General features: G+C 39.2%; 1 protein-coding gene across 2 annotated transcripts in view; it reads left to right on the top strand.

Annotated features, from left to right (window-relative positions):
• The window catches only part of N4BP2L2 (NEDD4 binding protein 2 like 2), a 68,410-nt gene that overhangs the window by 49,569 nt on the left and 1,817 nt on the right, over positions 1 to 17,024 (top strand). The window contains exons 7-9 of one of the 2 annotated variants that reach the window (XM_069601600.1): positions 10,259 to 12,015; positions 14,767 to 14,852; positions 16,653 to 16,699. In XM_069601600.1, the coding sequence (XP_069457701.1) occupies positions 10,259 to 12,015; positions 14,767 to 14,852; positions 16,653 to 16,676 (1,867 nt within the window). In that variant the 3' untranslated portion in view covers positions 16,677 to 16,699. Of the gene's footprint in view, positions 1 to 10,258; positions 12,016 to 14,766; positions 14,853 to 16,652; positions 16,700 to 17,024 lie in introns of those variants that run through there. The other variant, XR_011259399.1, reaches the window with a different exon arrangement.

The following is a 17,024-nucleotide window of genomic DNA, read 5'->3' on the forward strand; positions in this document are numbered from 1 at the left end:
TTCCTCTGCAATTTTCTGGAAGAGTTTGAGTAGGATAGGTGTTAGCTCTTCTCTGAATTTTTGGTAGAATTCAGCTGTGAAGCCGTCTGGACCTGGGCTTTTGTTTGCTGGAAGATTTCTGATTACAGTTTCAATTTCCGTGCTTGTGATGGGTCTGTGAAGATTTTCTATTTCTTCCTGGTTCAGTTTTAGAAAGTTGTACTTTTCTAATAATTTGTCCATTTCTTCCATGCTGTCCATTTTATTGGCATATAATTGCTGATAATAGTTTCTTATGAGCCTTTGTATTTCTGTGTTGTCTGTTGTGATCTCTCCATTTTCATTTCTAATTTTATTGATTTGATTTTTCTCCCTTTGTTTCTTGATGAGTCTGGCTAATGGTTTGTCAATTTTATTTATCCTTTCAAAAAACCAGCTTTTGGCTTTGTTGATTTTTGCTATGGTCTCTTTTGTTTCTTTTGCATTTATTTCTGCCCTAATTTTTAAGATTTCTTTCCTTCTACTCACCCTGGGGTTCTCCATTTCTTCCTTTTCTAGTTGCTTTAGGTGTAGAGTTAGGTTATTTATTTGACTTTTTTCATGTTCTTGAGGCATGCCTGTATTGCTATGAACTTTCCCCTTAGCACTGCTTTTATAGTGTCCCACAGGTTTTGGGTTGTTGTGTTTTCATTTTCATTAGTTTCTATGCATATTTTGATTTCTTCTGTGATTTGTTGGTTATTCAGAAGCGTGTTGTTCAGCCTCCATATGTTGGAATTTTTAACAGTTTTTCTCCTGTAATTGAGATCTAATCTTAATGCATTATGGTCCTAAAAGATGCTTGGAATGATTTCAGTTTTTTTGAATTTACCAATGCTAGATTTATGGCCCAACATGTGATCTATCCTGGAGAAGGTTCCATGAGCACTTGAGAAAAAGGTGAAATTCATTGTTTTGGGGTGAAATGTCCTATAGATATCAATTAGGTCTAACTGGTCTATTGTATCATTTAAAGTTTGTGTTTCTTTGTTATTTTTCTGTTTAGTTGATCTGTCCATAGGTGTGAGTGGGGTATTAAAGTCTCCCACTATTGTATTATTGTTAATTTCCCCTTTCATACTTGTTAGCATTTGTCTTACATATTGCAGTGCTCCTATGTTGGGTGCATATATATTTATAATTGTTATATCTTCTTCTTGGATTGATCCTTTCATCATTATGTAGTGGCCTTCTTTGTCTCTTTTCACAGCCTTTGTTTTAAAGTCTATTTTATCTGATATGAGTATTGCTACTGCTACTTTCTTTTGGTTTCTATTTGCATGGAATATCTTTTTCCAGCCCTTCACTTTCAGTCTGTAGGTGTCCCTTGTTTTGAGGTGGCTCTCTTGTAGACAACATATATAGGGGTCTTGTTTTTGTATCCATTCAGCCAGTCTTTGCCTTTTGGTTGGGGCATTCAACCCATTTACGTTTAAGGTAATTATTGATAAGTATGATCCCATTGCCATTTACTCTATTGTTTTGGGTTTGAGTTTATACACCCTTTTTGTGTTTCCTGTCTAGAGGATATCCTTTAGCATTTGTTGGAGAGCTGGTTTGGTGGTGCTGAATTCTCTCAGCTTTTGCTTGTCTGTAAAGCTTTTGATTTCTCCTTCATATTTGAATGAGATCCTTGCTGGGTACAGTAATCTGGGCTGTAGGTTATTTTCTATCATGACTTTGAGTATGTCTGGCCATTCCCTCCTGGCCTGAAGAGTTTCTATTGAAAGATCCGCTGTTATCCTTATGGGAATCCCCTTGTGTGTTATTTGTTGTTTTTCCCTTGCTGCTTTTAATATTTGTTCTTTGTGTTTGATATTTGTTAATTTGATTAATATGTGTCTTGGGGTGTTTCCCCTTGGGTTTATCCTATTTGGAACTCTCTGTGTTTCTTGGATTTGGGTGATTATTTCCTTCCCCATACTAGGGAAGTTTCAACTGTTATCTCCTCAAGTATTTTCTCATGGTCTTTCTTTTTGTCTTCTTCTTCTGGGACTCCTATAATTCAAATGTTGGAGTGTTTCATATTGTCCTGGAAGTCTCTGGGATTGTCCTCATTTCTTTTGTTTTTCTTTTTTCCTCTGTGATTCATTTATTTCTATCATTCTATCTTCTACTTCACTAATCCTATCTTCTGCCTCCATTATTCTACTATTTGTTGGCTCCAGAGTGTTTCTGATCTCATTTATTGCATTATTCATTATATATTGACTCTTTTTTATTTCTTCTAGGTCCTTGTTAAACCTTTCCTGCGTCTTCTCAATCCTTGCCTCCAGGCTATTTATCTGTGATGCCATTTTTATTTTAAGATTTTGGATCATTTTCACTATCGTTATTTGGAATTCTTTCTCAGGTAGATTCCCTATCTCTTCCTCTTTGGTTTGGTTTGGTGGGCATTTATCCTTTTCCTTTCTGGAGAAGGAATGGCAACCCAATCCAGTATTCTTGCCTGGAGAATCCCATGGATGGAGGAGCTTGGTGGGCTACAGTCCACGGGGTCATAAGGAGTCGGACACAACTGAGTGACTTCACTTTCACTTTTCACTGTCCTGTTCCTTTACCTGTTGGGTATTCCTCTGTCTCTTCATCTTGGTTATATTGCTGAGTTTGAGGTGGCCTTTCTGTATTCTGGCAGTTCGTGGAGTTCTCTTTATTGTGGAGTTTCCTCGCTGTGGGTGGGGTTGTATCAGTGGCTTGTCAAGGTTTTTTGGTTAGGGAATCTTGTGTTGGTGTTCTGGTGGGTGTAGCTAGATTTCTTCTCTCTGGAGTCCAATGAAGTGTCCAGTAATGAGTTATGAGATGTCTGTGGTTTTGGAGTAACTTTGGGCAGCCTGTATATTGAATCTCAGGGCTGTGTTCCTGTGTTGCTGGAGAATTTTTGTGGTATGTCTTGCTCTGGAACTTGTTGGCCCTTGGGTGGTGCTTGGTTTCAGTGTAGGTATGGAGGCGTTTGATGAGCTCCTATCGATTAATGTTCCCTGGAGTCAGCAGTTCTCTGATATTCTCAGGATTTGGACTTAAGCCTCCTGCTTCTGGTTTTCAGTCTTATTTTACAGTAGTCTCAAGACTTCTGTATACCGCACCATTGATAAAACATCTAGGTTAAATATGAAAAGTTTCTCCACATTGAGGGACACCCAGAGAGGTTCACAGAGTTACATGGAGAAGAGAAGAGGGAGGAGGGAATTAGAGGTGACCCAACTGAGGTGAGGTGGAATCAAAAGAGGAGAGAGCAAGGTAGCCAGTAATCACTTCTTTATGTGTGCTCCACAGTCTGGACCGCTCAGAGATGTTCACGGAGTTATACAGAGAAGTGGAGAGGGAGGAAGGAGACAGAGGTGTCCAGGAGGATAAAAGAGGGGAATGAAAAGGAGAGAGACAGATCCAGCCAGTAATCAGTTCCCTAAGTGTTCTCCACCATCTGGAACACACAGATATTCACAGAGTTGGGTAGAGAAGAGAAGGGGGAGGGAGGAGACAGAGGTGACCTGGTGGAGAAAAAGGAGAGTCCAAAGGAGGAGAGAGCAGTCAAGCCAGTAATCTCGCTGTCAAGTAAAAATGGGTACTGAAGATTGGGTTTTTGAAGGTACAGAATTGATAACAAATACCAAAAAGCAAAGATTAAAAATCTAGAGTAGAGGTTGGATTATCAAAAATACAATATTAAAGAAAAGAAGAAGAGGAAAAAAAACACAAAGTCACGAGAATTATTAAAAAAATATGAAGTTTGCTTTAAAAATAGGGTCCTTTTTTTTGAAAAGTAATAGTAGGTTATAAAAATGAAAATTAAAGGAGTAACAGGACTTAAAATTTTTTTAAGTTAAATGAAAAAAAAAAGTGATCGTAAAAATAGTAAAGGTATATCTAGGACTTTCTCTGGTGGTGGTGTGGGTGGTATGGGGTCAGTTCATTTTCGGATAGTTCCTTGGTCCGGCTTATATTTCTCAAGATCTAAAGGCCCCTTCCTATGTAGTTGGTTCTAATGACAAGGTTTTAATCTATTGCACCTGTCACTTCCAAGGCGGTTCCCTGTGTTTTAGCTGCTTCTGTTTGCTGGTCTCTTCAGTGTCTGATTTCTGCCCTGACACGGGGGGCAGTGGTGGACACTTTTTAGGCTCACTTGTTCAGTCATGCTGTGGGGAGGGAAGGACGCTGCAAACAAATAACACTGGCGTGTGCTCACAATGTCTCAGCCACACTGGGTCTGCCCCCACTCACGGCACACACAGCTCACACTCTAGGTTGCTCTTCTGGGAACCGTCTGAGGCCGGCCCTGGGCTGCATGCACCTAGGTCTAAGCTGCTTAGGCTCAGGCACTCAGGTAGTCCTCAGAGTGCAAACTCGGTTGGGCCTGCTTTTTGTGCCCTTCCCAGGTCCGAGTAGCTCAGGTGTTTGGCGAGCGCGGTCACTGCGACTTATCGCCTCTCCTGTCCCTGCTGCTCAGTTTTCTGGGTGTATAAGTGGCGCACCTTCTCAGGCGGATGATGACTGTCCAGAACTCCAAGAAGTCTTAGTTAGCAAAGAAACTTCCTTGCAGTTTGGTAGTTAATGTCTCTCTGGGGCTGCGATTGCCCCCTTCCAGCCCTTCCAGCTCTGGCTGCCTGTCACTGGAAGGGGATGGTCTGCAACTGGCTAATTCTCTTCTGTCCTGTGTTCTGTGCATGGTCTTGGCAGTGTCTTATGTTAGAGCTTTTCACGTGGTAGCTATCCCACAGTCTGGTTTTCTAGCCCAAGTTAGTTCGCTCCGGTTACACTCTGGGCATTCCGGCCCGCTCCTTAAAAAACAATGCAGCCCGCACCTCCCTGCCCAGCCCCCGCTTGCTAGTGGCAGATACACGCATCTGTGCTGCTTCTCCGCTGGGGGAGTTACCGCTGGGCTCGTAATCTGTGGGTTTTAATTATTTATTTATTTCCCTCCTTGTTATGTTGTCCTCTGTGCTTCCAAGGCTCGCCACAAACTTGGCAGTGAGTGTTTCCTGGTGTTTGGAAGCTTCTCTTTTTTTTAAGACTCCCTTCCCGGCACGGAGCTCCCTCCCTACCTCTTTTGTCTCTTTTTTGGTCTTTTATTTTTTTTTTACCTCTTTTCGAAGACACTGAGCTGCTTTTCTGGGTGCCTGATGTCCTCTGCCAGCATTCAGAAGTTGTTTTGTGGAATTTACTCAGCGTTGAAATGTTCTTTTGATGAATTTGTGGGGGAGAAAGTGGTCTCCCCGTCCAATTCCTCTGCCATCTTAGGACCGCTCCTATTATCAGATTATAATTCATTTAAAAAAACCTAGGAACTCATGAGGCATATTACAGAAACCCTCATCTTTTCTGCTTTCTATAGGGACAGATTAATTTGCTGATTAAGACTCTGAGCTGAAATTTGAGGCAATTGATTCAGCAGCACTCCCTCCAAATCCATACCTTGCACAGGCTTCTGTGTATCAGCAAATGGCTTCTTCATCCTTTCAGTTGTTCTGGCCAAAGTCTTTGCAGTTATTACCTTTCTTCTCATACTCTAACCAATTGATTTTCAACTCTTATATGTCTTTCCTTCAAAATATATCCAGAATATGGTTACTATTTACTACCTCAACCCCATGACAAATGAATTAACTCCAGGAGGAGCCCCTGTGTCCATCAGCCTATCTGAATTATAAGCCATCTACTCTAGTCTTTCCATTTCTCATATAAAATCTTGACATAAAGTCTGATTAGCAAGATGGGTTCTGCTTCACACTACCTTGTCTCACTTTCTGTTGTTCTTTATTTGCTTTGATAACAGAGAGGAAAAAAAAAGTCTCAAGACACTCTTAGGTTCCAAGAAAAGGACTCAACTCTTAACCAGCTGAGTATATCTGTGTTTATGGAAATGTGAGAATTTAAAGATGAGAGGAGGAGAAAGAGAAGCAAAGTGTTTCTGTAAAATTCTCTTTTTAAGTTGAGGGACAATTTTGTATAATGGGTAAAGAATATAGAACGGAGAGCCAGTGAGCCTTGGTCTGAATCCTACCAGCAGCCATGTGATCCTGGGATTTTTTCCCCTGGGTTTGTTGAGAAATAATGACATCAGTTCAGTTGAGTCACTCAGTTGGGTCCAACTCTGCGACCTCATGAATTGCAGCATGCCAGGCCTCCCTGTCCATCACCAACTCCCGGAGTTCACTCAGACTCAACGTCCATCGAGTCGGTGATGCCATCCAGTCATCTCATCCTCTGTCGTCCCCTTTTCTTCCTGCCCCCAATCCCTCCCAGGATCAGAGTCTTTTCCAATGAGTCAACGCTTTGCACGAGGTGGCCAAAATACTGGAGTTTCAGCTTCAGTATCATTCCTTCCAAAGATCACCCAGGACTGGTCTCCTTTAGAATGGACTGGTTGGATCTCCTTGCAGTCCACGGGACTCTCAACAGTCTTCTCCAACACCGCAGTTCAAAAGCATCAGTTCTTCGGCACTCAGCTTTCTTCACAGTCCAACTCTCACATCCATACATGACCACTGGAAAAACCATAGCCTTGACTAGACAGACATTTGTTGGCAAAGTAATGTCTCTGCTTTTTAATAAGCTATCTAGGTTGGTCATAACTTTTCTTCCAAGGAGTAAGTGTCTTTTAATTTCATGGCCACAGTCACCATCTGCAGTGATTTTGGAGCCCCAAAAATAGTCTGACACTGTTTCCACTGTTTCCCCATCTATTTGCCATGAAATGATGGGACCAGATGCCATGATCTTTGTTTTCTGAATGTTGAGCTTTAAGCCAACTTTTTCACTCTGCTGTTTCACTTTTATCAAGAGGCTTTTTAGTTCCTCTTCACTTTCTGCCATAAGGGTGGTGTCATCTGCATATCTGAGGTTATCGATATTTCTCCTGGCAATCTTGATTCCAGCTTGTGCTTCTTCCAGCCCAGCGTTTCTCATGATGTACTCTGCATAGAAGTTAAATAAGCAGGATGACAATATACAGCCTTGACGTACTCCTTTTCCTATTTCGAACCAGTCTGTTCCATGTCCAGTTCTAACTGTTGCTTCCTGACCTGCATATAGGTTTCTCAAGAGGCAGGTCAGGTGGTCTGGTATTCCCATCTCTTTCAGAATTTTCCACAGTTTATTCTGATCCACACAGTCAAAGTCTTTGGCATAGTCAATATATCACTGTAAATTTAAGATGTACAGTAAGATGATTTCATTTACATACATTGTGAAATGATTACCACAGTAGGTTTAGTTAACATCCATCAACTCATGTAAATACAATAAGAAGAAAAAAATTTCTCTCTTTGTAGTGAGAACTCCTAGAATTTACTCTCTTAACAACTTTCCTATGAATCATATAGCAATGTTAACTATAGTTACTGTGTTACTATGTTAAATCCCCAATGTTTACTTATTGAATAACTGTAAGTTTGTACCTTTTGACCACTTTCCTCCAATTCTGCCCAACCCCATTCCCTACCTCTGGTAACCACAAATCAAACCTCTTTTTCTATGAGTTTCTCTTGTTGATTTTGTGTTAGATTCCACATATAAGTGAGATCATACAGTACTTGTCTTTCCTTGTCTGACTGATTTCAATTACCATAAAGTCTTAAAGGTTCATCCATGTTGTCACAAATGGTAGAATTTCCTCATTTTTTATGACTGAATAATAGTCCATTGTATATGCCACAACTTCTTTATCCATTCATCTATTGATGGGCACTTGTTTCGATATAATGCTTCTGTGAACATGGGGTACAGATATCTCTTTGAATTAGTGTTTTTATTTCCTTTGGATATATTCCCAGAAGTGGAATTGCTGGATCACATGATAGTTCTATTTTTAACTTTTTGAAGGGCCTCCATGCTGTTTTCTGTTGTGGCTGCAGTACAGAAAATTCTGAAGCTTCTCTTTGTTTCAGTTGCCTTTTTGAGATGGGAGTAAAACTGACATTTGCCTTATTACATATGGTTGTTATGAAGAAGATTAGGTAAGTTTGCACATTTAAAGAGTTAAATAATCTTAACACAGAGTAAGTGTGCATTAAATAGCTCTTTTTTTTTTTTTAAAGGAAAAACCAGTTTTCAAGGTAGCATTGTGGACCTTAGAATTCTTGGTGGCATAAGGAGCTCTAAACATTTTTGTGATGAACTATATATAGGAATCCATTTCCTTAGTTTAGAGTTCTTCCTTGTGCAGTAGAGAACTGTTTAAAGGGACAGTGGCTACACATGAAGTGCATTCAACTCCACAGAGTCACAAGGCCTGGAGTGAATCTTAAGTCCATTTAGTCCAATAAATAAAGCAACGGCAAACACTCATTCTTTTATACTATTTAGTCCAATAAATAAAGCAACAACAAACTAGACTCATTCTTTTCCTCTTTGCCCTACAACAAGATGGTGCATGTTTGGACGAAGACAGTGGAGTTTGTTTTCAGAACAGCAGACCTGTCTGCAGTGCATATTTTACAACTGACTGCCCCTTAGACTTCAACTAGACCTTTCATTGGCGTCTGATAGAACTGACCATAAAGGAGAGTTACTGCCAAAGTTGCCATTCTTTACTCCACATCCTTTTTATAGAAACCCCATCTTAACTGCTTCTCAGAATTTGCTGTCCTTAATGTTCTTTTTTATATTAAAATTTTGTTTTAAATTGAAGAATAGTTGATTTACAATCTTAATGTTCTTTCTAAACCAACATCAAGGAATATGTAAACAAAGGCAGCAGCAATTAGTTAACAAAGAATGAGGTATTCAGGGGTCTTGCCTATTGAAAATTGCCCAGCAACATGGGATGGAATAAATCAGGCCAGAGGCTGGGGTAGTTTTAATAAGCTCTTTGGTCCAACGCCCAACCAATTTGACTGATGTATCTTTTCCTCATTATCTTTCTCTACTTCAGAGTTTGTTTGCTTGTCTAATTGTTTATTTTCTGTTCCTCTTCCTGGCATTTTTTTCCCTCAGATACGTCTGTTGTCCTTCCCCCACTACATTTTACTCTCTCCATCTGTACATTGTGGAAGAGAAGATAACCAAACCTTTATATTTTAAATTAGAATATTTCCTAAGTCCTCTGTTTTTCCCTCAGGATCTAAGATTGCTTTTAATTAAGGGGCACTGTGAACTTTTGGTGTGCTTGATGAGAGCACCACTGCTCGTTTGGGTAGAAAAAGTTTTCACTTGAAACTGTCCCTGGCATTGCAGGATAGTTAACAGCCCTGACCACAGTGCCAAGTGCCAGTGACCCAAAAATGCCTTCCCACATTTCCACACACCCCACAGAGCAGTGATGGAGCCTCTGATTTAGAACCACTGCTTACTAACCTACTAGAAGTATATCATCCCAATACTGAATTTGGCTGCTCATCATCTGCCGTTCTTTACAATTTGATGGAGCGTCTTAGTTGCCAAAGTTTTTATGACTAGAGAAAATCTACTTGAGCCATTAAAGCTGTGTCATTTAGACTATATCTGTCACTTTTCAAAATTCAAGATGTTGGGAAAAGTAAGTTGTTTATTGGTGCTTTGCAGTGTTTAGTCACTCAGTCATGTCTGATTCTTTGTGACCCCATGGACTGTAGCCCACCAAGCTCCTCTGTCCATGGGGATTCTCCAGGCAAGAATACTGGAGTGGGTTGCCATGCTCTTCTCCCGGAATCTTCCTTACCCAGGGATCGAACCCAGGTCTCCCTCGTTGGAGGCTGATTCTTTACCATCTGAGTTACCAGGGAAGCTATATATACTTCATATATATATATATACACATACTCCATATATATATATCTCCATATATATATGTATATTTCATATACATGTATACTTCATATATATATAGAGAGAGTATCCTAAGGAAAACATTAGCTTTTCATAAAGTTATTTGTTTATGAAATGAGTTGTAACTTTCTCAAAGTGTATTCAGTTTTACTTTAAAGGATTAAAGTTTATAGCTCAGTCAGTAAAGAACCTGCTTGCAGTGTAGGAGACTCGGGTTCGATCCCTGGGTCGCGAAGATCCCCTGGAGAAAGAAATGACAACCCACTCCGGTATTCTTGCCTGGAAAAGCCTATGGACAGAGGAGCCTGATGGGCTACAGTCCATGGGGTTGTAATAGTTGGACATGACTTAGTGACTAAACCACCACCATAGTACAAAGTGCACACACATTTTAGAGTCTCTTGTACTAATGATTTGTAAATCTGCACATTGAGTATAATGTTTTAGTTTATATTGTTATACAAGTAATTAAGTTATAATTTTCTTTTTTATATTTCAGAGAAAGAGATTTGAAGAAAACTGGGCACAGGTTCAGCAAAGCCAGGAAGAGAAACAGAAAAAGAAGTAAAAAGCAGAACGGTCGTAATAAAATCATGGAGGAAAACTCATTTGAAACCTTAAATTATCTTACACCAGGAATTCAGGACCCATCTCAGAGTGAAGAGGAAGACTTAGAAGAGACCAAAAGGGAATCAGAGTGTTCCTTAACTGTTGGTCTGAGAAATGAAGTGGGAGATTTTGTGAATGTCCATAAGGATAAAAGACAGGAAGACATAAATTCTGAAAACAGTTTGCCAGATGTTATGTCTGTAGAGTTGGACAGTCCACCAAAGAATTACCTCCCTAAAGATAATGATGACTTGTTTCTAAGTTTGTCATTGATGCCAAATGAAAGTTTCATATCTTGTCCAACAGTGATTCAAAATCTTTCCTATGTAGCAAGCGATGACTGTTCTGTCACAGAGGTAGAGGAGCATATTGAAAATAGGAATATCATGACATTAAACACCCAGGACAAGTTTGTTGAAGCCCCATGCTCATTGATGCAGACGGGAGAGATGGTAGATGAGAGTCTCCTGAATGAAACAAGTCCGTGCCGTCAGTATACATCCAGAACATCAGATAAAGTTTTAAGACAGGAACAAGTAGTAAATACAACTAAAAACAATAATTGGGCTTTTTTCTCAAATGATTTGTCTGATGGTGATTTACAGTTGGGCTCTGATAGACAACCCTATTCTGGTAGCTGGCCTGAGGGGCCTCATAAGTTTATATGTGAACAGAGACCAAAGAAAAAGAGACGGCAAAAGCTGGCTCATCCTGACAGCAGGGGGCAGTTGATCAAATTGATCTCCACTTCGGAAGGGCCAGGAAACAGTCCAGAGACATTGATAGGAGAGAAGCTATCAATAGAAAATGAAGACTTGTCATCTCCAACTGAGAATATAGATTCAGTCATAGAAACAGAGACAAATATCTTTCAAACCCACTTCTTTAAACTGGATATCCTGAAGAGTACCTTACATTCAACAGAGAATAAAAAGAGGAGGCAGAAAAGGATTTTCAGTTTGGCACCAAACTTTAACTTACTGGAAGAGAGTCATACTAATGTAAAAGAAATGGGGAAATGTGACTTGTTAACAGAAAGCCATGGACTAAAAATTATTTTGGAAGAAGAAAAAGATGAAATTTCAGAAATAAATAATGAAGAGAATAAGCAACACATTATGACCTTCGATTATCATCCATCGTGGTTTTACTTTGACATTTACTTTGACATTGTCAAAGATTCTCTTCTAAATGTTGGTGGACAATTTTATTCTTATTACCTGCTATTTAATAGAGTAAGGCATTCTGTGTATTTTTACAGAAACCCCATTCCTTCTCTTATGCTACAGTATCCGTCTAGCTTTTGGAAGATATCTTTTTCAGGCAAGAAACTGTTTTCGACTTTCAACTCTCAGAGGAGAGTAGATGATAAACTAAATGATGTAAGGTTTACTTCTTCAGAAATTTTAAGTAGCCAGCCTGATACTTTGTACTCTTTTGGTATCACCTCTGATCTTCACTCCTTAAATGAAAGTTTCGTTGAAAAGCTAAAGACATGGGAAGAACCTACGCCTTTACCATTCCTACAAACTCAGGATAACCAAGATTTAACAAGCCCTGACTGCTTTGATTCTCTTGAGCTACCATTATCACAGGAGTTTGCCTTTCAACTAGTAAAGCTTTTTGGATCTCCTGGAGTTCCAGTGGGTAAATTGAGTTTATTTGGTACAAATTAAAAGTCTAATTTAATATATGTGAGTAATTTTTGAGGTGTTTCTACCTTGTGTTAGTGATTTCTTGCAGTTAACTGATCTTGCGATGCTTTTCAGAGATGGAAGTGGAGGATGTATAGCAAATGGTGCTTAATGGAGTCAAGCCCCAACTCCCACCACCAGGATGACCAGTAGTCTGAAATGTCTTTGAGCATGTTGAATACTTAAACTCTCAATTTAGATAGTAGGAAGAATGAAGAATGAGACAGGCTAACAGTGATTGGTAACAAATAGAGATGGACTGCTTTATTTTTGGAAAAATCTTTCTGCTTTCTACATTTCCCTTGCTTAGCATTTGACCCTTTCTCATTCACAGTTGGGCTTATAGATATGAGAATAATAAAGTGATGGACAATGAAAATCAAGTGATGAAAAAATACCTGAAATCAGTTTAATTTTTAAAGACTGTCTCAGAAGGGTACTGAAAAGAAGGTTAGGAAGGAGTCTGACTGGTTGACTTTTTTTAATATTATAAGTAATATTATTATAACATTATAGGTAAATATTCTAAGTAAATTTCCTCTAAATAATATGCCTACTTGAGATACTGAATATCTTAAAAAGTAAATGAAGAACATATCCCAATTTTTCCTTGTCTGTAAGTCAGTTGCACATGTTAATGATTTCATGCAATTATATGTCCCCTTCCTTGGGGACAGAAGCTGTAAGAGCCAAGAAGTAAAGCTCCAGTCCCTGCATCCAGTATCTTCCTGATAGTCTTTTTCTTCTGCACCTACCATTGAGCCTGGGATTCTCTCACACTTTAACTTCCAGTGGTTTTTACTTTGCTCCTGAACTTCTACTGTTTTCCATATATTTGGTTAATGGAGCTCAGACCCAAGATTGGTTAAATCTCAGAGTCTGAGGAGTCAAAATTATCAACCTGTTCTGGTGTCATTCTTCCCATTTTTGTAAACTTTGTGAATAACCACATCGTTACTGTTTGCTGCCATTTTCTATCTTCCTAGATGCACCAAAGAAACATACCAATTTTAAAAGTTAAATCGCATTTGCTTTTAAGCCAGGAATCTTATTTCAAAGTTCATATTCTGAAATTATATGCAAAATTCTTTGTGTCGTTTTGTGCCATTTTTCTGGGAGAAAGTCCTTAGTTTTTATCAGGTTGACCCCAAAATGTTAATAATCACTGCCTTAGATCAGCACCAGAAGGCATGAAGGAACTAGTGGGAAAAGATTCTAAACCTCCTTCCCTGAATGCAGAATACCATCATAATCAACAGTAATGATCCAGCATCCATTAATTAAGCTTTGGAAAGCTTTTTAGAGGAAATAGACCTCATTCATCAAGTAGCTTACCTTCTAAATGGGGAGACAAGACTAACACAAAACAAAATTATTGTGCATAGAAAATATAAATGATAAACTTATGAATATTTTATGAGTGAGGTTAGCTGTGCCAAAGAGATTGTAGAAGAGAATATGGTGTTGTGGTTTTGTCTGGGATGGTTCCAAATGGGAGTGAATTGTAAACTGTGCTTATATCATACAAATGTGACTTAAAAACAGAGGGAAAGAATTTTACATTTGGAAATAGTGTATGTTTGAAAAATTCCTGCCTGGCTAATCCCACGGACAGAGGAGCCTGTCAGGCTGCAGTCAATGAGGTCGCAGCAATAGGACCTCTTTGTGAAATGAGGTCTGAGCATGAGCACAAGATGCTTAAAAAAGGAAAAGAGAAAACTCTAAATGGAAGCTGTAAACCAATTCGTTTATAGCTGAAGGTCGAAGAAGCAAAGCTCTGGCGTATCTACAGCCTTGTCGATAAGACCGGGAACTTGAATTCTATTATTAGGAAGTCTGTAGAAACTGTGGTGTTGGAGAAGACTCTTGAGAGTCCCATGGACTGCAAGGAGATCCAACCAGTCCATTCTAAAGGAGATCAGTCCTGGGTGTTCTTTGGAAGGAATGATGCATTGGAAAAGACTGATGCTGGGAGGGATTGGGGGCAGGAGGAAAAGGGGACAACAGAGGATGAGATGGCTGGTTGGTATCGCCGACTCGATGGATGTGAGTTTCAGTGAACTCCGGGAGTTGGTGATGGACAGGGAGGCCTGGCGTGCCGCAATTCATGGGGTCGCAAAGAGTTGGACACGACTAAGTGACTGAACTGAACTGAGACACAGTAGGATTATATAGTAACCATATATAGACCTGAAGAAACCAAGCTACTCATGTTGCTAGGGATGTGCAAGTATAGGAAGACTATCTTATATGGTTTAGTGGACTTGCTTATGAGCATCTTAATTGTGAGGATTTTTTCCCCATACACTCTTATGTGGAAGGAGCAATTTGCAAGAAGACTAAACTTGCTGTGCTTGTAATATTCTATACAATGTCTCAGGAAAGGATGCCTACCTAAATTTTATGCCTTGTGACAGTACCACTTGAAGCTGCTGATGTGTATATATTTGTATTTACACGAGAATATGAACTAATATATACACCACTTTGCATACATACATAAGCATTTTTATTGAGTCTGGGTAGCGTTTGCTAATAGGAATCTGAGACAAACTTAATTCCTGCTTTAGCTGTCACTGGAATAGCTTCAAAATCAGGCTTTTATCATTATGGAGGTCTAGATATCATGTTTGCATATCTTCATATTCAGGGTAAAAATATATGTGACAGAGATGAAATTTGTTCTCTTTCCCCCCACTCCCAGAATCTTTGTTCCCAGAAGACTGTGTGGTTCCCCTCGACTGGAAGACACTGAAGATGATCTACCTACAGTGGAAGACGTCAGTAGAGGTATATTTTTATGCTTTCAAAGATCTTCTCTAACTGGTTTCTCTTTTTTTATTATTAATTTTTAATGCAATTTTAAAAAGTTACTTTCCATTTATAGTTATTAGAAAATACTGGCTATACTCCTTGTGTTGTATACTACATTCTTTTTAAAATAATTTTACTTATGTATTTATTTTTGGCTGCTCTGGGTCTTTGTTGCTGCACGTGGACTTTTCAGTTGCGCAGAGCAGGGCCTACTTTCAGGTTTCATTGTGTGGGTTCTCATTGCCATGGCTTCTCTTGTTTCAGAGCCTATAGGCTCTAGAGCACAGGCTCAGTAGTTGTGGCACACAGGCTTAGCTGCTGTGCAGCATGTGGAATCTTCCTGGTCCAGGGGCCCAAGCCCATGTCCCCTGCATTGGCAGATGGATTTCCAAGCACTGGACCACCAGGGGAGTCTGTATGATAAATTCTTGAGCTTATCTTACACCCAGTAGTTTGTACCTCCCACTTTTCCACCCTTATATTGCCCCTGCCTCCCATAACCACTAGTTTTTTCTCTGTATCTGAATCTGCTTCTTTTTTGTTTTATTAATTAGTTTGTTGTATTTTTAGGTTTCACATATGATGTTTATAGTATTTGCCTTTTCCTTTCTGATTTATTTCACTTAGCATAATGCCCTCTAACTGGTTTCTTTAAAAAAAAAAGAAATCCTGTTCATCAAATGTAACATGAAGAGCTACATCCCTTGTATTAAATTAGAGAAAGGATGTATGTGAATGGTTGGATAACCTATGCATGTTTCTTTCAATTAGTCCCAGAAAGTTGCATTTAACTCCCTAACGTTGTTGTAGTGTAGGCTGGTATAAGGGTTAACTGTGGGTGACTGAGGTGCCTGTTTTAGGAGAGTCATTTATTTTTTTTTTTACATCTTTTTCTTCTGTCCACCCCTCAATCTTGTTATAATAGAGTAACAGCTACAAATTAGATTCATATTTACTTAACTTGGAAGCACCTCATTAATGGTACTCTGGTGGTCCATGATGGTTCTGACAGGCTATTAATTTCCCAGGCAGCTGGAGAAGGACTGGCTGAGAAGGTTAGAAAGGTAACAGAGACTCTGGAAAAGCCAGTCCTCTGTATCATGTAATGAGGAGAGGCTGGAATTCTATTTATGTTAGTTGGTAGTTACTTAAATGTGCCCAAGGGCCATGCTGCTGCTGCTGCTGCTGCTAAGTCGCTTCAGTCGTGTCCGACCCTGTGCGACCCCATAGATGGCAGCCCACCAGGCTCCCTCATCCCTGGGATTCTCCAGGCAAGAACACTGGAGTGGGTTGCCATGTCCTTCTCCAAGGCATGAAAGTGAAAAGTGAAAGTGAAGTCGCTCAGTCGTGTCCGACTCTTAGCGACCCCATGGACTGCAGCCTATGCTAGAGGTACATTTTGAAATAAATAATAAAATCAAGGTTTAGGGAACTATTATAGAATTATATGTTCAGGATAGTAGGTATTTCTTATCTTTTCATGTAAACATAGCTGTGGGAAGAGTAGATTCATTTGTGTGCTCAGGTAGTAAAACCAAATACACTTAAAAAAATTTATTTCTCCTCATTTGCATGGAGACCTTGTTGCTACCTAAATACATATACACACATACACAAACACATGGATACTTTAAATGTTTAAACTGACATTTGTGTTTATTAGGTTTCTTTCTCATTTGGGGAGTGTTCCTAGTGAGTTAAATGATGGTGTAAAACTTAACTCCAGTGCCCTATATTAATCATTATTATTATATGTATTTTAATTATAATTTCTAGAAAAGACAGAAGAAGATTGGTTAAAAAAAATGAGAATTCCTTGAACTGTAAGTACAACTTATTCTGGAGACCTGTATATGATCAGAAGGAAATGGATGTTGACATTATTTGGTTGTAGTAGCTCATATGTACAATTGAAGAGTAAATGTAAAAAATGTAATCTGTTACCATAGCAACCCTGTGTGCTGTTGCACATGTGATGTTTTTATTTCCTTTAAACGTAGATCTCTTTGTGAAATACAGCAAAGCTTAGATTGTTGCTACCATATTTATTTTCCAACTTTATTTGTTAGAATGTATTTTAGAGTATTCTGTCAATACATAGTTTATGATGAATTCTCTTCCCCACCCCCACCCCCCACAGACTGATAT

The sequence above is a fragment of the Ovis canadensis genome, chromosome 10 (assembly GCF_042477335.2).
Source record: "Ovis canadensis isolate MfBH-ARS-UI-01 breed Bighorn chromosome 10, ARS-UI_OviCan_v2, whole genome shotgun sequence".
In the NCBI taxonomy this organism is placed as follows: domain Eukaryota; kingdom Metazoa; phylum Chordata; class Mammalia; order Artiodactyla; family Bovidae; genus Ovis; species Ovis canadensis.